The 20169-nt window shown below is 37.5% G+C and overlaps 1 protein-coding gene and 2 non-coding genes across 3 annotated transcripts; all 3 read right to left on the bottom strand.

Annotated features, from left to right (window-relative positions):
* Nucleotides 1-72: 72 nt before the first annotated feature.
* Rpl21 (ribosomal protein L21) lies at nt 73-4091 on the bottom strand. Its single transcript, XM_046454292.2, has 6 exons — nt 4073-4091; nt 2441-2519; nt 2093-2154; nt 1180-1292; nt 355-505; nt 73-220 (listed from the first exon to the last, which is right to left on the bottom strand). The coding sequence occupies exons 2-6, from the start codon at nt 2505-2507 to the stop codon at nt 131-133; spliced, it is 483 nt and encodes a 160-aa protein (XP_046310248.1). The 5' UTR covers nt 2508-2519; nt 4073-4091; the 3' UTR covers nt 73-130.
* On the bottom strand, nt 1002-1129 carry LOC124099289 (small nucleolar RNA SNORA27). Its single transcript, XR_006853919.1, has one exon. It is a non-coding gene; the product is annotated as a small nucleolar RNA SNORA27 (small nucleolar RNA).
* Nucleotides 1406-1476, bottom strand: LOC124099286 (small nucleolar RNA SNORD102). Its single transcript, XR_006853916.1, has one exon. It is a non-coding gene; the product is annotated as a small nucleolar RNA SNORD102 (small nucleolar RNA).
* Nucleotides 4092-20169: the final 16078 nt, after the last annotated feature.

Genomic DNA, 20169 nt, shown 5'->3' with positions numbered 1-20169 from the left:
AATAAAAATACTAAATTTGAACGGCAGAGAAACAACAAACAAACTGGGACACAATTAAATATACACTTCTGCTCAATTAAAAAAAATCATTTTTGTAGTCCACGAGCCTTTATTTATTTTTTTACATTTATTATGCCATGAATTCATAGGGAATAGGTTCCAGCAGTTCAGGCTCCTTTCCATTTGTTCTCACAAAATGTGCTTCTCTGGGTGGGGCAGGCTATTGAAGGGGAAAAGAGGAAATAAACTTTAAATATAATTCAACTCTTAAACTCCAATAAAAAATATCTGAGCAACAGTTTTAATAGTTCCCCAAGATTAACACCAATAAACCCTGCCAAGTCAAGATCTCACCTGGCGCTTCAGCTGAACCCAGGTACCTTTCTCTTTGGCTTCCTTCTTTTTCTGATCATTTTCCTTCACACGTTTCAGGAAGCTGTCTCGGCTCTTCGAGTGCTTAATATGCTCAATACGCACATTAATTCTCTTGGCAAGAATCTTGCCCCTGGTGAGAGCAGAAATTCTCATAAGTGTTTCATCAAAAACACAACAGCAATGCAGAAAATGGTTTTGACAATTCCACTTATTAGATAAATCATGAATCTTTTACTCCGAATAAACCAACAAGGTTATGATGGCTTGATTAGTTTTTCAATTATTGATCTACTTGGAAGAGGCCTTGAAGTAAACAATCCTTTTGTTTTCTTTTATCAGTACATTAAAATTGTATGTATTGAATTTATTTACTCCAATCAGTCCCAGGTGCCCTGCTCATTTCCTACCCCACCTCCCTCACCTTATTCTCCTTCCTTTACTGGTATTCTTTTTCCTCTAACCACCCCTACTTTGCAGCTGTTGTGATGAGGTGACAGCCTCTGAACCACTAGTTGAACCAAAATCAAATCACTAGTACAATTTAAAACTTAATTAACTTTTTATGTTATAAAACTAGAACTGCTTTAATACCAGATTGTGTAGGACCTTCCAGGAAATCTATTTCAATTTGTTTCCTCTGACAGGTTACATGACAGACACTCAGTCTGCCTGAGTTTTAAGAGGATACTTCCTTTGCCCCTCTTGAATGACCAATAAAGACATTAAGTCCAATTGGCAAAGTGAAAGGGGTGGGGGTATATGAATATGACTTAATCACAAAGAACTATACCATTCATTACTTACTTAACTTGCTTATTCACAACAATGCCAACAGCATGCTGGGTAACATTGTAGACTCTCCCAGTTTTGCCATGATAACATTTGTGGGGCATTCCTTTTTGAACAGTACCCATTCCCTGGATAGGAAAGGAGACAAATGTTATTCCAGCCAACTCCTCCTTACTCTTAAACTTTAATTTTTTATTGAAGTAAATAAGATGTCGTAAAATTTCCTTTAAATGGCATCTTGAGCTTTCAGAGCCGGTGAAATGTGTTTTTCACATTGCTTCAAGCAATCAAAAAGACAATCATCATTAAGCTCAAGAGCCAGGACATATTTAAATACTGATCACAAAAGAACACAGTTCTCACTGGAGTTTCCATAAAAACAATAATCTCCATTTTAATAAATTTTATACTAAGGCATTCCTTTTCACTTTGATATAAACACTCAGTCCAGGGTTGGGGTTATAGCTCAATTGGTAGAGCTCTTCTTGCCTTGCACATGTGAGGCACTGGGTCCAATCCGATCCCCTCAGCACCACATAAAAATAAAGGTACTGTGTTCATCTACTACAAAATACTTAAATACTAAAAAAACAACAACAAAACAAAAAACAACAACAACAAAAACCAGTCTGGCCAGGCACAGTGCCAACCGCCTGTAATCCCAGCAGCTCAGGAGGATCCCAAGTTCAAAGCCAGCCTCAGCAAAAAGGGAGACACTAAGCAACTAAGTGCCACTGAGTTCAATCCCCAATACCCCCCCCCACAAAACCTGTTCTTTACTCTTATGAACTCAAGCAGATTTCCTCCCATAAAACTCAGAGTAAAAGGATCCAATAGACGTAATAAATACTGGTACCTAAAACCCAGCACTCCATTAATTCCAACTTTTCTAACATCTATAGTGTTATTCCTCAATTTTATAATTTACCTTGATGTCTACAATATCACCCTTTTTGTAGATTCGCATATATGTGGCCAAAGGAACAACTCCTGCAAAAAAATTTCAGTAGTCAGTCTCAAGACAAGTCTAAAATAAAAATATCATACTATTTTTGAAAATTTCTCCTGAAAGCAAAAAATCAGTCTACTACACACCTTCTCTCCAAAGTTTTAATCCTGCACAGATATTTAGTTATGAAACTACATAAAATTCATACTTTCTATTTATCTATTACAAAATATGCCAGATTTTTAAAATATGCTATTTATGAACCACAACAAACACTAATAAAAATCCAAATGTACGCCAAGCTTGGCTTCAAGTAAACAAACTTACCATGTTTTCTAAAAGGCCTGGAGAACATATATCGGGTTCCTCTCCTCTTTCCCTTTGTGTTTGTCATTTTGGCGAATTACTAAAAGAAGAAAGCATAAAATTAGTCAGATAAATCAGATGAGCGATCACTACTTTTTTCCAACAGTTTATAAAAACATTAACAGGACTTCTACCTCACTTTATCTGTACAATCCATGCTAGAACAATGCCAAGAGCATTGGAAATTAGTATCTAAAGGATAATTTATTGGAGAACCCAATAAAACTCAACCATGCATTTTTATACAGTAGATAAGATCCTTTTTCTCTTCCCTCTTTTAAAAAACACTTTTATAATTCATTGAAGTAATGTTTACAGAGCACTAAGCAATTCTTAGCACAAGTACAGCATAACTGAACTGAAAGCTAATTTACCATCTAAAAATTCACCTATAAACATTCAGATTTGAACCTTTCCTGGGCTCCCTCAAGGGCCAAAACACATTTTTGAACACTGGGCCATCCAGGGCAATTACCCCTATCCACAAGGCCAATTATAAAGGAAGACTTTAATTTTTTACAAAAAGGCAACTAAGCAATTGTTATAATAATCAAATCTCTACATCTGTATAAACTTGTAAACTTGAATTAAGTTCATAAACTAGGGATGAACCTCTCTAGATAAAAGGACTGTGGAGCCACAGTCAAAATCAGTAAGTTCTTCTCCTCTAAACTCATTTTCCTGGCATCTATTTTATGCCTAGACCTAACACACACAAAACTGAACCAGTTTTCCAAAACGATACCTTACCCATGCAAACCAATGATGCCTGAAGCCTACAATGGTATCAAATTTGCCAACTAGAATCGCTATGTGGGGTGAAGCCAGCAGTTTGTTAAATAATTATTAAAATTCACCCCTAAACTCCTAAATCGGACATATTGCTGTTGTGGAATGCTTTCACTCAACACACATCTTCCCCTCTTGATATATGAGCACTGGTAAGGCAACCTTAACATATATTCCCTTCATCCACTCGCAATCCCGAGCCAAAACTAAAAGCAACAGGCTATCAATTCACGCACAATCCAAGAGTGATCTGAGACTCATTAACCAGATTTGACTCGGCGGGCAGCCACTTCGTTACCCAACCACGAAGCCAGAAATTCAGACACTTAGGCTCACTGGAGATCAAATCCAAGACTTGTTTTAAACCCGTTCTTAAGACCCGGAAGTGCCTACCCGTCCACGTTACATTGAAAAGAGTTAGAAAAGCATCAGGCCACGCGGCCCCGCACAGCCTACGAGGGCCCAGGACTCCGCGACCGAAGTCACAGAGATATGAGAGGCTGAATCCTAGTCAGATTAACCGCAGATTAACTCACTTCGTCCCCAGTGAGTCGGCTTCGTCTTCCTAACCGTAGCAGCTCAGGGCCATGGCACCGCAGGTCGGGTCCTCAGCCCAATGCCCAGGCCCTAACACAGCGCATGCTGCTCCGGGTCTGGCAGGACACAGACCCAACCGCCCAGGACAGTGGACCCCAGATTGGGTAAACAGACTCTCTAGTATCCCAGTGCATGTCATCTGAGGCCGCAGGGTCGCAATTCGAGCCTAAGGAACGCAGGGTCCCGGGAGCCACGAGCAGTCCTTACCTGAAAGATGGCGGTTCCGGCCGAAAAGAAGGAGGCGGTGTCGCTGCGCGCGCAACACAAGGGCCTGCGGGCTGCCCGCGGCGCTGCCTGAAGAAAAAGCCAGCCGAAAGAGGCTCTTCCAGGGAAGCGGATTGGCCCTGAGAACAAGGAGACTATGTGGGAATATTTTCTCCTTACGCAAACAATAGGCATTCAGTTAACACAAGCTGACACTTGTGTCGCGTTAGGCAGCCCGGAAAGGGGCCTTCAAGGGCGTCAAACAAGTCGCGTCGTCCCGAGCGTGTGGACGTCCGTCGCCGCGTCACGCTTACGTCGGAAGGGAGCTGTGTGTCGGAATCTCCCGGGCTAGGTTGTGTCGAGGTTAGCGGCGTCAGTACCTTTTAAAGTGCTAGTAGTTGATGTTGGTTTGTTGCTGAAATGATTACGTGGACCCCAAACCCATTTTAGAGTGAATCAAAAATATTACCTGGCCGGGCGCGGTGGCGTAGGGCTGTAATCCCAGCGTCTGGGGAGGCTGAGGCAGGAGGATCGTGAGTCCGATGACAACCTCAGCAATTTAGTGAGATCCTGTATCAAAATAAGAAATAAAAAGAACTGGGGATGTAGCTTAGTGGTAAACCGGCTCTGGGTCCAATCCTACTACTTAAAAACAAAAAGCTACCTGGTTTATAAGTAAGTCTTTTCTAGAGTTGTTACCCCCCTCTACACGTCTGAACGCACCTGCTGGTAGGTTAGAACCACTCTGAAAGCAATTATGCAAAATCTGTTAAAATTGAAGATTTTACAATTCTAAACCCTAGAATTCTACTCCTAAGTGTATGACTTATAGAAATTTTGATATGTGGACAAAAGTGTAGTAACTATAGTGTGGATAGAAGCAAGAAATGCGGAACATCTATCAAAGAATGAATACACTGGATCGCTAACAAGATGGAATGTTATATGCTAGTAAAACAAGACTGAACTCTGAAATATGATGAGGCAAAAGAGGAAGCTGTAGAAATAAATAGTATGCCAACTTAATTTCAACAGTACTATATATTGCTTAGGGTAATAAAAAATGCAAGGAAATGAAAATCAAGTTTAGAAAAGTGGTCATGTCTATAGGGAGAAAACTACAAAAGGAGGCTGTAACAGTTTTGACCATTAAGCTGGGTTTTGGATAAATGGGTGATTACCATTTCCTTAATTAAACCTTATTAAAGTATGTATTACCATATTCTTATGGTTGTTTTAGATATGTAACAAAAAATTGAAAATATAATCCAGAGAATTGCCATGTGCCCTGCATCCAGTTTCCCCTATTAGTAATATCTGGCATTATTATTGTACATTTTTTGAAATTAATAAACCAGTACTGAACACTGTTTTTAACTAAAGTTCATAATTTATATTGTCTTAGATTTTTAGAACCTAATATTCTCTTTTCTGTATAGTTATGTCTCCTTTTGTACCTTTGACTGTGGAAGTTCCTCAGACTTTCCTCATTTTTAATGACTTAAGACAGTTTTGAGAACTACTGGCCTAGTATTTTTATGGTATGCCCAATATTGGAATTTGCTGTTTTTCTCATGGTTTCATGTATGATGTTTAGGATGCATTTGTTAAAAAATGAGCCAAATAACATAAAAATCTTATCTGATTGAATATAAATAATATCCCATTGTTTTTGAAATTTTCATTTCTTTAACTCGTTCTCCTGATGCTTCTGAATTTTCTAAAAAACTGCATCAGCTCCAAACTTTGTCCATCAAACTTTAAAAAAAATCATGAAATTATTGGTTTTGAACATCAAAATGTAGCTGGCATTGTGGTAGAGCACATGTGAGGCCCTGGGTCCAATCTTTAGCACTGCCAAAAGAGAAAAAAAGGCCAATTTCAGCAAAGTCATATGACTAAACCTAAAAAATGAACATTATCATCTCTTTCCCATCTCCCATTCTGTTTTCTATTTAATTTAACTTTCCCCCCAGTCACTACAAAAACTGCTCTTATCAAAGCAACAACAGTTTCTATGTTGACCAAAGACATTTCTTGTTCTTATCTGTCTTGATTGCTCAGAAACATTGGACTCTATTGAGCACTTCTTGCTTCTTAAAATACTGCCCTTTCTGACCTCTCTAATCTATTTTTGCTGTTTTTCCTTCTCTCTTTCCTTTTGTGTATTGGAACTAAATCCCCTGCTCTTCTCTTTCTGCATTATCTTCCTAGGTAATTCTGTTTTCTCCCATAATTTAAAATTTCTTCTCCATGCTGCTTACTACCAAATTTATTTCTTTAATTTGGGCATCTCCTCAACACTTAAGTTTAGTGACATCTATTCTTGAATAACATTTATCATTTAAAAGTTAACATATCCAAAATAAAACTTCCTATTCCTACCCCAAGTCTGTTTTTGCTCCAATATTTTCCATGTCAGTAAAAGATATAAACTAGAAACCTTGTTTTCATTTTTAAATTGTCCCTTATCACCTCCAAATTGAATCCATCAGCAATTTTTTTCCAGTACCACCTGTAAAATATACCAGCAGTTGGCCTACCTCTTTGCATCTCTTGTCAATACCACCACTGGTATTTCATTCTGAACCACAGCAGTATGCATTTATGTTCATGCTTTTCTCTCGTCCTAGTTTTATATACAGTCCCCATAGTCATATTTTAAAATGTATTTTAAAATGGTTTAAAGCCCTCCAAAGACTTTCTGTTGCCCTTACAATAAAAATATAAACTGCTTTCCTTGGTTTACACAATCCTGCATAAACTGGTTCTTGCCTCTCTCTTCAGGTTCACATGGTATCTCCCACTTTCTGCCTCATGAATTGAAATACCACTATCTTCTTCAATTTCATAATCATTTCAAGCTCTTTCTAGCTTTGGGATCTTTATGCATTCTCTTCCCTTTGCCCTTCAAATAGATCTATCTCATTGCTTTGCTTCCTAAAAGAAGTGATGCCTATCAGATGAAAAATGAGTGGGAGCTAAATGAAAATTCAAACAACATTCCAAGTAGAAGCAACATGGTATGCACAGGTAAGTTCAAGCAGTGTGGCATTGCTGGTGCAAGACAAAAAAAACAATGAGAAGCTGGAAAAGTAGACTGTGAAGGTGCTTAATATAGTGCTGTTGAATCTTCCAGGATCCATGACAAGTTTTAACAAAACTTGATGATGATGGTAGAGGTGATAACTAATATTTACTTATTGTGTGCCTGTAAGTTTTTACAAATGTAAATCTAATTTAATCTTCACAACAATCCTACAAGGTAACTGGTACCACCTGTTCCTATACCTTGGAAAGATTGTAAAATATAAAAAGGATTGCTTTTCAGCTTTTTCCATTACTGATTTGGCATTCAACTTTCACAAATCAGTAATTGATATTTGTCCTTCTGTTTTTTAGCATTAAAGTATCATTGCTGTCTTTTTTGCATTTTTCCCATAGATACGCAGGCAGGCAGAGAGACAGATAGGGAAAGACAGACAGACAGACACACACACACACACACATACCTGTAATGGAGTTTCAGGAGAGAAGAAAATTAGATGAAGGCATTTAATCAGTCTGGAAATTTCTAGGATGAATTATTTAGAAGCAGAATTTCTAATAATCAGGTTAACCCATTTATTGTCTTAACTGAACTGGCTGTTGAGAGTTCCAGTACTAGATGAGGAGTTGGATTGAGAAGTGGACATTGTTGTTTTTCAGCTGTTCAGATTCATTCCCCCTTCCCAAGAGCCCCTCTGTTTACTTTGGGGAACTAATTCCTGCCGTATGTGTATATGGGGATATGTATATATAAATGTATATATATTTTTTAGGAAAATGTAATCCCCACCTACATCAAAACCAAAGGGACCAGACTCTCTCTTCCTGTTCCCATACAGTCCTGAGGCAGACATTGACCTAACTCAAAAACATCTGAAACCTGAATGTGTGTATGTTTCATCTTTAGGTTCTGGAATGAATGATGCAAGGACATAAGTAACATCTAGAGGCTGCTGATTGTGGCAGGGTTATACTTATCAGACTTCCTGTTACCAAAAATCTTCAGTTCCTTTGGCCTGCTTCTGCTTATTATAAGCCCAGTTCTTGATTATTCTTGAATTCTGAAAGTGACTTTTTTTCCTTGAAGTACTCTAGATTGAACTCAGGGCTGCTCCTACCACGGAGCTACATCCCCATCCTTGTTATTTTTTATTTTGATATTTATTTATTTATTTGGTTTTTTTAGTTTTCGGCGGACACAACATCTTTGTTTGTATGTGGTGCTGAGGATTGAACCCAGGCCGCACACATGCCAGGCGAGCACACTACTGCTTGAGTCACATCCCCAGCCCCAGAAAGTTTTTTAATATTTATTATTATTAGTTTTCGTATTTTTTATTTTGAAACAGGGTCTTGCTGAGTTGCCAGAGCTGGCCTTGAATTTGCCATCCTCCTTCCTCAGCCTCCCTAGTCAGTGGGATTACAGGCATGCATCATTGCATGACTTTTGATTAAGTCAATCAGGGTAAGATTGTTACTTGAAACAAATAATCTCCAATTATTTGGACTAGAAGATGGCCTTAACTCAAGACTCTGTAGTAACATTGCAGAATTTATCTACAGTGGGTGAAAAACTTTGAATAGCCAGGAATTTAATACATGGTTTCAATTATTGAGCAAATCTAAATATTCATGATGAAAGTATTTATTATTTTATTTTAATTAACAATTTTTTATCTTTGTTATTAGCAAGATTTTAATTCCCAAGCAGTTTTTTTCCTTTTAACATTTATCTCACTCAGTTGATCTGAGCTATGTGTAACCAAAATGATATTACTGTTATCCTAAGAAAAGTACAATTAAGAGCCAGGCATCGTGGCACATGCCTATAATCCCAGTAGCTTGGAAGGCTGAGGCAGGAGAATCAGAAGTTTAAAGCCAACCATTTAGTGAGGCCCTAAGCAACTCAAATAAAAAGTTATAAAAAGGGGCTCGGGATGTGGCTCAGTGGTAAAGCACTCCTGGGTTCTTTCCCTGGTACCAAAGAAACAAAGTACAAGTAAGGAAATAAAAATGATAGTATACTAAAGATGAATTACAAGATTAAGTGTGTTCTTGCTGTGGTCCACTATCTTACACTTTGCACATTGCTCTTATAGTCTTAGTGTAAACATTTGTGTGTATATACATGTACATCTGTATGCACATGTATATATATGTACATATGTGTATGTATATACATATGTAGAGAGAGCGAGATTGATAGAGATTTTTTAAATAAGACACACAGATCCTAGGGTACGATTGGATGATTTTTGAATGATGTATGCAGCCTTATAACCAGTGCCCCTAATCAAGATACATTGTTATCCTCCTGGAAAGTTCCCTGGTACTCCTTTCTAGTCAATCTCTTCTCATTAGAACCATACAATATTCTGGTTTCATTGATTGATTGATTGATTGATTGATTCTGGTGCTGGGGATCTGGTGTTAGGTGTTTTGTCGCTGAGCTATACCTCCAGCCCCCCATATTCTGATTTCTATAGCCATAAGTTAGTTTTGCCTATTCTTGAATTTCATATAAATGCTACCATACAATATGTCCTCTTTTCTCTGGCCGTTTTTGTTTGGCTTAATGGTTTTAAAATTTTATGTATTTATGTATAGTACTGTGACTTGAACCCAGGACATTACACATGCTAGGTAAGCACTAAGCTACATCTCCAATTTTTCTTTCTTTCTTCCTTCCTTCCTTCCTTCCTTCCTGCCTTCCTTTCTGCCTGCCTTCCTGCCTTGCCCTGCCCTGCCCTGCCCTTCCCTTCCCTCCCTCCCTCCCTCCCTTCCTTCCTCCCTTCCTTCCTTCCGTCCTTCCTTCCTTTCATCAGGGATTGAACCCAGGGGCACTCTACATCCCCAGACATTTAAAACTTTTTTTTAAATTTTGAAATGGTCTTGCTAAGTTGCCAGTGTTTGACTCAAACTTGGAATCCTCCTGGCTCAGCCTCCTGAGTCAGCGAGATTATAGATGCATACCACTGTTTCCAGCCCCAGTCCTTTGTTTTATTAATATTTTATGTTGAGACAAAGTCTCACTGAGTTAACCATGCTGGCCTTGTACTTGTGGTTCTCTGACCTCAGCCTCCTGAGTAGCTAGGATTACAAGTGTACACCATTGCATCCAGCTCTCAATTTATTTGTTTAGCATTTTTCTCTTTACTTATGTTTTACTGAGGCAAGGTCTCACTATGTTGCCCAGGTTGACCTTGAGCTCCTAGGCTCAAGTGATCATCCTGCTTCAGCCTCCCCAGTAGCTGGACTGTAGCACACACCGCTGTGTCCAGATAGGCATTTATTTTTATCACCTGCTTTTCTGTTTTTCTTCTCTTTTATTCACAGTGCTGACAGTCAAACCCAGGGCCTCATGCATACAAGTGCTCTATCACTGAATTACACCCTTCTGCTCTACAGGCTTTTAAAATAGCTGTGTCACTAGCTCCATTATACAGATCTTAAAATCAAAGTGGTTTCCTGAGTCTCTAATGGTCAATTTGTCTCTAGTTTGAGGTCATTAATGTTCAGAGAATGAGAAAAGTATTGAAACTTTAAAAGAAATGTGAAATAAATTAAATGTAGAAAGTAGTAGAACTCAAAATTCATTTACTATTTATGAGAATCTAGATTAAATCAGGTACTGTACTAAGTGATGAGATGATAAACATGAATAAAACATGCTCCTTGCCCTCAAGGAACCTACAGAGAGCCAGGTGGGGGGAGAAAGGAGAGTTCATTACAGCATCCTAAATGGCTTAGTAGAAGATGCCCAAGTATGAATGGTTTAGGGGTTCTGTGGTGGAAACCCTTGCCTCTGGATTGAAGGAAAGTGGTCAGAAGAGAGAAAAACCCTGGGCAAAAGAGGAAGCATCAGAGAGGAGATCTAGCTGTTTGAAAGAACAGCACTTTGACCAGAAAAATGAAAAGTGAGAGTATTTTAGGCAGAGGGTATTTTAGGCAGAAGGAACAGCTTATGTAAAGGCAGAAAGATGGATGACAAGTTAAAGAACTCAGAGAAATTTAAGACCAATAGTTTTAGAAAATAAGATCAACAAATAAGCAAGAATGTGACCTATAAAATGAAGGAAATTTATTCTGTGTAATTTGAATTGTAATGCATTCTGCTGTCTATATAACAAATTAAAAATTTAAAAAAATTGAAATGAAAGAAACTTGTTTTGTACTGGACTCGAGTAAAAGACTAGATAAGACCCAGCTTTTCGTCATGAAACTAAACTCACCTCTATGTTACAGTGTTTTTATGTTTGTGTTTTCTCCTGTGAAAGAATTTTAATAAAGTACATATGTTGTCTCTTTCTGGTTTTAAGAACACTTTGGCAGTTTAACTTCAAGAGGACAAATTTCCAAGCTGAAAGGAAACACGGTTCTGTCATCTCTGTGAAGCTCTAGTTAGGTGCCTGTTTGAGCATCTCACCTCTCATTTGTAGTTTACCCCTTGTCTGGTAGATTGATAGGAGAACAGTTTCAAACAAGAACTGATGGGGAGTTTCTAGTAAAGAAAGTATATAATGAGAATTCTTGTCTCTAGAAAAATGTCACTGTAATGACAGCTAAAGTAATGAAGGATAGAAATATGAATAATTGAAAAATATATCACTAAGAATAATTACATGAAATAATTAATCTTTTTTCCCACCAAACTTTTAAGTTGAGATTCCAGAAAGAAGGAAAATGAACCAGATGAGATACAGTTTGGCAAAGATTGTACTCTTCTGAAATCTGATTCTCTATATGAACACAGGGAGGCACAACCAGGTCTGTAACCTATAATTGGGTATGCAATTATCTCATTATCTGCATCTGGACTTTTCTTTTCCTGAATCCTGCTTTTTTTTTTTTTTTTGCAGTTCCTAAAACATTTTAACTGCCATAAACTGTAAGGCAGGGACCATATGAGGCAGTGCTTACGCAAAAATTATCAAATATGTTGAGACAGGAAATGCATAGAAGTGATAAGGAGAATTGAAAAAGCCATTGCCTTTATTTACAGTTCCTGGTTCTGCTTAGAGAGTAAAACACTGTTTAGAAACATGGAGACAAATATGTTAGAGATTTGACGTGGGTGGGAAGCACCTAGTAGACTTGTAATAACTTCAAGACCAGTTGGTCAGTAACAGTCACCACGGCTCACTTCTCATGATTATGTTGATTTTCCTAGGTTACACCAGCACCCGGAGCTATGTACCCATCTTCCTGGCAAAGTTACTCTTTTGAATTTTTGAAGAAGAAAGAAAGAGGCTTACCCTCTGATTCCATACACATTTATTTCATGTTGACTGAGATGAGGACTGAGAAATTTCACTTCTGTTATCCCTGATTGATGAATGGATTGATTATGGCTAACTGGGCCTAAGTTGAAAAGTTTCGGAGGCTAATTAATTCCAGACTCACTGAAAATTAAACACAATACCTAAAGTGAGCTGACAGCAAGAAAAGCTTACCTTCACAGGTGATATTTTTGTCACCTCTGACTTAAACAACTGGTAGTAGAAATAATTTCACTCAAAGATGGAGCCTGCACAGAAATGAAAACAAGCTAGGAGATAGCAGAAAAAAACATTTATGGGTACTATAGAAGATAGGGGTTTCTCTATCCACGGTAGTAAAGGAGAAAGTAACTTCCACTGTGGGAAATAAAAAGTAATGAGTTTTGGAAACAGACACTGTCCCAAATCTCTTCTGTCACTTCCTATAAGCTTGTGTTTCTTAGTTTTTAAAACAAAAGCACTAATACATGTTTAAGAGGATCTTCTGTTTACAGTACTATGTAAAATAATGGATGTAAGACATCTTTTCCACTTTGTAGAATTTCTAGAACCTGGTAGATACAAAGCATATCAGGAAAATGTTCCTTGCTCTCTTTTACAGCTTTTCTTTTCCTAGTCCGCCTGTAGGACCCTGGATGTCTTTGAGACCCTTGGAAGGGATCTTTGAGTTCCAAACCTTTTTCATGGAACTGGGAGTGCAAGTCACTGATAGAGCACATGCTTAAAATGAAGGAGGCCCTGAGTTCTGTCCCAGTACCACATTCACACAATTTTCATGTTAAGACCTCATTTGCAACTGAAAAAAAAATACCTCATTTGACTCTATTTATTTATTTGTTTATGGTACCAGGGATTGAACCCTGGGGCACTTAACTGCTGAGCCATATCCCTACCCCTTTTTAAAATTTTTTACTTAGAGATAGGAGCTCACTGAGTTGCTTAGGGCCCCATCAAGTTTCTGAGTCTGGCTTTGAACTTTCAATCCTCCTGTCTCAGCCTCCTGAGCCGCTGGGATTCCAGGCATGTACCACTGTGCTTGGCCCTCATTTGCCTTTAATTTTCATCCTTGAGTACATATTGCTTTTATGTAGAGTGTGTGACAAAATGGGGAATATATATAAAGCATAGTGCTACCTAACCAGAATGACAATTCCTGGGAAAAGCACTTTACTTTTGAGTTGAAAGCTTAACTAACCCCTATGTTATTCTACTGGACATTTTTTTTCCTTGAAAGAGCAAACTATTTAGTTATTCAGACCTGGGTACAGGATTTGGTAGGTATTTCTGGAGGGAAAAAAAAAAAAACCTAACAAAACTGCTCCTTCCATGAAAACAACTGATAGTGTTTTCCACCAATGAAAATTGGAGCCTCTAATTGAAAATTAAATTTTTGGAAAACTTGTATTCACCACTTGGTAGCTCCCCAAAACTTTTCTGATCAGATTAGATGATATTAACAAATGTGGTTTGTTTTATATTGAATAAAGAAATGTGTCAGCATTTGAAAGATTTATATAACTAAGTAAACCATATTTTCCAAGTGACCAACTTGCAACATTACAAAATAATGAGTGGGAAAAGACTCATTTGAAGTGTAAGATAAACCAATAGAGTTTAGTATTACAGAGTATGAAAACTTCATTGTTAGACCTTCAGATTTCACATCGCAACCTACCTTTTAAAGATATGTCACTGGAGTCTTGAGACAGTATTAAATAACCACATCATCTGAAAAGGTTTTAAAATACTCTCCCTTTTATAACATGTCCATGAGGTTGAATTTTCTTCATAGATTTCATTCAACCTAACAGCATATGGCAGTAAGTTTGGTACAGAAGCAGGCATGAGTACCCAGCTGTCTTTAGTTAGCTAGACATGAAGGACTTCGGGGAAAATGTAAAACAACACCACACTTCCTAGAGTTTTTTGGAAGATATAGTTATTTGTCATAAAATATGTTAATGAGAGGGTTTATTAGTTTTATATAAAATTTTTTCTTTTGGTACCAGGGATTGAACCCAGGGGTCCTTAACCACTGAACTACATCCCCAGCCCTTTTATCTTTTTCAGTCAGAATAGTTATATAAATATTTATTTCGAAAGTAGTACTTAAGAAAAAACCATGTGATTTAGATTAAAAGCTCCAAGATGTATTGTTTCAGGTAGGTGTTATTACTAAATATATTCACTCCATTTATTAAGCCAAAAACTTGAGGAAACTTCAAGTTCATAAGTCAATGATGTGTAAAAATCCAACCAGGATGGGACAATGTGTGTTCCAATTTAGAAGGGGACAACTCAGCTCCTTGGTGATGTCTCAGGGACCTCTTATGCTCTACCGAACATAAGGCTTTCTTCCTATAAACCTGAATGTGACCTTCTAGAGTCTCTGGTTGTAGCTGCTTTAGTCTCCTGATTGGAATGGTGTGCTGCTTTCTTGCCTACAAGGTGAGTCAAGCTTCCAGGTTTGCTCTTATAGGCCTCCCTTATCTACAAGTGATGCTCAGGAGAGTCGACCAATCTGAAGGTGGGGAAAGCTGTTTAAAGGAATCCCCATTCCCTTACTTGTACTGCAGAAACTGTTTTCACTTTGAGGATGGTAAGTCTTAAAAGATTGTGGCCAAGAAGATGTCTATAGTGACTTCTGAGAATTTTATCCCCAACAGGCAGCCGGCTGGCTACTTGTCTTTTATTACATTTCTAATAGTTGCTCCATTTCCTCCAGACCCAGCCCTCTTTTGTGTTTTATTTACAGACAGGGTCTCTGAGTTGCTAAGTGCCTCATTAAATTGCTGAGGCTGGCTTTGAACTCGGAGCCTCCCAAATCTCTGGGATTACAGGCATGTGCCACCACACCCAGTGCATGAGTATTTCTAAAAGCCCTTCATTTTAATTTTAAATACAATAAATATTGATAGATAAGCCCATATAAACAAAAATTCTTACTGATTATCAATAATTTTTAAGAGCTAAAGGGGTCCCAAGACTAAAAAGCTGAAAAACACTGCACTGGTCTACATTCTAGTGCCACTACTATTTTACTTGACTCTCCTAGAGCAAAGCCAGGGATGCCATTGGTTATTCTTGAGATGTTCTCTGCCCCGCCCCCCTTTTTTTTAGAAAACTTTTGACTAATTTACTATTTGGATGAGTCCTTGACCAAAATACCATGTTCCCATAGTGATCTTGGCTTTTGCAAAATTTTCTATGAATATGGGCTCAGGATTATTTCCATTTTCCTTTGTGAATTCAGGATAAGTCATACTATAACTTTGCTGGATTACCTCAGGATTAAGGTTTTGAATTTTCTCCTTTGATTTGTCCTGTTATTATTGCTGATTTTTCTTCAATATTATTCTGTCATGTTCTGAGATTTTTAGTAAAACTGCTTATAAACCAACCAGGTCAAATTTTATGGGGAATCAGATAAGGAACTAGCATTTATCAATGCTTGTTAAAATTTATCTCAGGAGCAGTTTTTAAATAAGATTCACAAAAAGTGTCCTCAAAATAGTCAAATGAAATAGGTGAGCAATTAAGCTTCTATCTGAGTATATTATAAAATTTCTGCTGACTGGTCCTGTATCTTGTCTCTACCTCTGAGCTATCATTCAGGTATTTGGCTATACTCCGACAGAATAAGAACAATTTATAGTTGAAATAGTTGGACTATAGTACTTGCTGATAAAAGACTAAAACCATTTTAGCCATTAGGAAAATTGCTCTGGCTGAAGTTTCATATATGCCAGAATTTTTTAAAATAGATCTTTTTTGGGGGGCTGGGATTGTGGCTCAGTGGCAGAGAACTTGCCTAGTATGTGTGAGGCACTGGTTCGATTCTCAGCACCGCATATCAATAAATAAAATAAAGGTTCATTGACAACTAAAAAAATAATAATAAAATAGATCTTTTTTGGGGAAACTTGACAATAACCGTTATAATGAATCATAATGACATCAAAATATTTCTGCAAAATATTTGATATAAAATGCTTTTAAAAGTTTTAGCACCTGGCTTGGTGGCGCACGACTATAATCATAGCAGCTCAAGAGGCTGAGACAAAAGGACTGTGATTTCAAAGCTAGCCTCAGCAGTGGCGAGGTGCTAATCAACTCAGTGAGACCCTGTCTCTAAATAAAATACAAAGTAGGGCTGGGGATGTGGCTCAGTGGTTGAGTGTCCCTGAGTTCAATCCCTGGTACCAAAAAAAAAAAAAAGTTTTAGCACTGGGATTTGTAGCTGATACATAAAATATAATGTGAAGAACATGTGTTAGATATTAATGCTGCTAATTTGTACTATGCTTCCAAGTTCTATAGATGCAACTCTACTGCCAACTGTTCTCTTCAAACTGGTTTTCAAATATTTTTGGTGCTTCAAATTTAGTTTCTTTACTATCTGAAATTGATTCATGTGCATGAGATTGTCAAGGTTTAATTAAAATTGCTAGAATTTTATTGTAGTTATCTTGAAGATGATTGAAACTGGGAAGGAAATGATAGGAAACTTCTGGGGCTGTGGTTAGATTACTTTGGCAAAGTGAATCTCAAAAAATTATACGGCAGGTTTCATAAGGATAGGAATTCTGTCATAGGCTTAGCACTTATTGATCAGCTAGTAGGTGACAGTCAGTGATCTAGTGCTGGAGATACACAGGGAAAAATATCACTGTATTCTTGAAGTTTATGTTCTAGTGAGGAAAGACAAATAATAAATACAGTAATAGGCAGGGTGTGGTAGATCACACCTGTAATTCCAGCTACTCAGGATGCTGAGGCAGGAAGATCGAAAGTTCAAGGCTAGCACTGACAACTTGGTGAGACCTTGTCTCAAAATAAAAACTAAAAAGGGCCCGGGATGTAATTCAGTGGTAGAGTGCCCTTGGATTCAATCCCTGGTACCACAAACAACAACAACAACAAAATTAAACGGGCAAAAGACTTTTATAAAAGATATACAAATGACCAGTGAAAAGATGAAAAGATGCCTAACTTTATGAATAACTAAGGAAAAAGTCAAAAACCACAGTAAGATACCACTTTAGCAATAGTGACATTATGTCAAAAAGACAACAATAAATGTTTGCAAGGGTGTAGAGAAAATGGAGCCCTCATATGCTGCTGGTGAGAATGTAAAATCACGCAGCCAATTTGGAAAATGCTTCGGCAATTTGTGAAAAGGTTAAATGGTAGCTAACATATGACATAGCAGTCTCACTCCTAGATAAGGTTTTTTGTTTTTGTTTTTTAACTAGGGATTGAACCCAGGGGCACTCTATCACTGAAGTACAGCTACATCCCTTTTTATTTTTTTAAATAAATAAATATATATATATATATATATATATATATATATTAGTTGTAGGTAAATATAATATCTTTATTTATGTATTTTATTTTACCTTTTATTTTATTTTATTGAACCCAGTGCCTCATGCGAGTTAGGCAAGTGCTCTATCACTGAGCCCCAGCCCCAGCCCTCCTTTTTATTTTTTGACGGGTCTCAGTTGCTGAGGCTGGCCTTGAACTTGAAATCCTCATGCCTAAGCCTCCAGAGTCAGGATTTAGGCATGCACCCCTGCACCTTACACAAAGATTTTTATATGAACGTTAAGAGCAGCAACATTCACAATAGGCAAAAAGTGGAAGCTACTCAAATGTCAATCAATTGGTGAATGGACAAACAAAATGTAGTACATCCATATAATGCAATATTATTTGACAGAGAAAGTAATGAAGTACAGAGATGTATAAATGAACCTCAGAAATGTTATGCTAGTGAAAGAAGCTAGACACAAAATAAATACTGTATGATTCTACTTCTATGAAAAACTGGAGTAGATAAACATACAGACCAGGAAGTAGATTTGTAGTTGTCAAAAGCTAGGATGAGACAGGAATAAGGATTGACCCTGTTCTCTATAGAAACCAGAAACATGACCATTTAAAAACAAGAAAAAAAAAAGATTTTTTTCTTCACAAAAAGCTCTATGTGTAACATTTATTCATTAACCTTTTATTAAGCAATTCATTGCCTGTCTCCTTGATACCAGGACCCATTCCTGAGATAAGAACAAAGTCCACTCCTATAAGGAAATAACATCATCTCCAGGGAGACAGATCCTAACCTAGTAATTAGAAGATTATTTAACAATACTTTTCATGTGAGCCGTGAAGGACCAATGTGGCTCTGAGACCATCAGTAACATGATCTTTAATCAAGGAGGTCAGGAAAGACTTCCCAGAATTGGAGGCATCAAACAAGGAGAGAAAGAGAAGAGCATAGGGCACACAGAGCCGATAGATTTTGAATTGTTTCCTGGAATAGATGATTACATCCATATCCATGAACAGTATTCATTTATTGGAGAATATAAAATTGTCAAGTTGGCCTGGGATTGTAGCTCAGAGGTAGAGTGCTTGCCTAGCATGTGTGAGGCACTGGGTTTGATCCTCAGCACCACATAAAAATAAAAAATATAGGCATTCTGTCCATCTAGAACTTCAAAAAAAAATTGTTTTTAATTGTCAAGTTAGGGGCTAGAGTTATAGCTCAGCAGTAGAGCTTGTATCTGTGAGGTAGCATTCCATTCCCAGCTCCACTTATAAATAAGCAAATAAAGGTCCATCAACAACTAAAAAAATGTTTTTAAAAAATTGTCAAGTTTTTCTTTTTGGGGGGTGGGGGTGGTACTGGGGACTAAACTCGGGGCACTCAACTACTGAGCCACATCCCGAGCCCAATTTTGTATTTTATTAGAGACAGGGTCTCACTGAGTTGCTTAGTTTCTCGCCATTGCTGAGGCTGGTCAAGTTATTCTTATTGATCAATGATATGTGGAATAGGAAAAAAAGAAATTTCTATAAAACACAGGCAGATTTTTTAAAAGAAATTTTTATATAAATAATAAAAGATAACTTTCAGTTTTAGTAATAAAAAAATTTCTAGGTTGTCGATCATCTTTTTTTTTTCCATCAACAACAGAAACTTCATTAAACCCAGTACAGACATAATTCATCTTGGAGTTCAGCGATATGTTCAAGGAATCACTGAACTATAATAGTAGACAACTACCATAATGTCTTTGCTTGCTACTTCATCAGTGAATAACAACTGCAGACTCCACAGCTTCTGGTGAAGGCATTTGGCAAATTCTTTTCACAAACAACACCATCAGGATTGTTTCATCCTATTTTACGCAGCAGTTGTCTCAAAACCTGGGACCTAAATGTTCATAAAACAAGGGAACACGAGATGGACCAAGAGAGACTCTCCTGAGAACAATGGTACCAAAATTCAGGCAATCAATTCAGGAAAGTGGCCCATTCATAAGCTGACAAAAATTGAACCTCTTGAATACAAAATTCCAACTATCAGAAGTAAAAAACAACAAAACCAGGGAGTTAAGCAAAAGCTGTGTGACTTACTCTCTGAATGTAGAATCACTGTACTTAGCAGAAGATAAAGGGTGAATTGCTATCCAATCTGCGGTTCACTGTCCCCAAATACCATTAGAAGTTAGGGACAATGCTAAAGAAAAAAGGACAGGCATAACCAAAGACCCATTAAGCCAAGCCAGTGGTTCCCTCCATGAGGGTGTGGTCTCTCCATGATGTCAGAAAAGACTAAAGCCACAACTGGGATTTGCCACACTGGGATCCTATGGTTTTTCTGATGTGGTCAATCATCTTTTATTCTTACTGGTAGGTATGACACCATTTTAATGTATACATTTCCTATTTGTGTATATGTTCATGTGCTTGACTATGTTT

The sequence above is a fragment of the Marmota monax genome, unplaced genomic scaffold, assembly GCF_021218885.2.
Source record: "Marmota monax isolate L192 unplaced genomic scaffold, Marmota_monax_Labrador192_F-V1.1 WCK01_AAM20220418_F8-fsc00011, whole genome shotgun sequence".
Lineage (NCBI taxonomy): Eukaryota > Metazoa > Chordata > Mammalia > Rodentia > Sciuridae > Marmota > Marmota monax.
This window is presented reverse-complemented; position numbering and strand designations above follow the sequence as displayed.

What these genes read in the sequence shown, in the direction of transcription:
- Rpl21 (XM_046454292.2), bottom strand. Translation starts at nt 2,507, where the DNA reads ATGACAAACACAAAGGGAAAGAGGAGAGGAACCCGATATATGTTCTCC. An exon ending in CAGGCCTTTTAGAAAACATG is followed by an intron (nt 2,155 to 2,440) that starts GTAAGTTTGTTT and finishes ATTTTTTTGCAG; the next exon opens with GAGTTGTTCCTTTGGCCACA. An exon ending in GGGTTCAGCTGAAGCGCCAG is followed by an intron (nt 221 to 354) that starts GTGAGATCTTGA and finishes CCCCTTCAATAG; the next exon opens with CCTGCCCCACCCAGAGAAGC.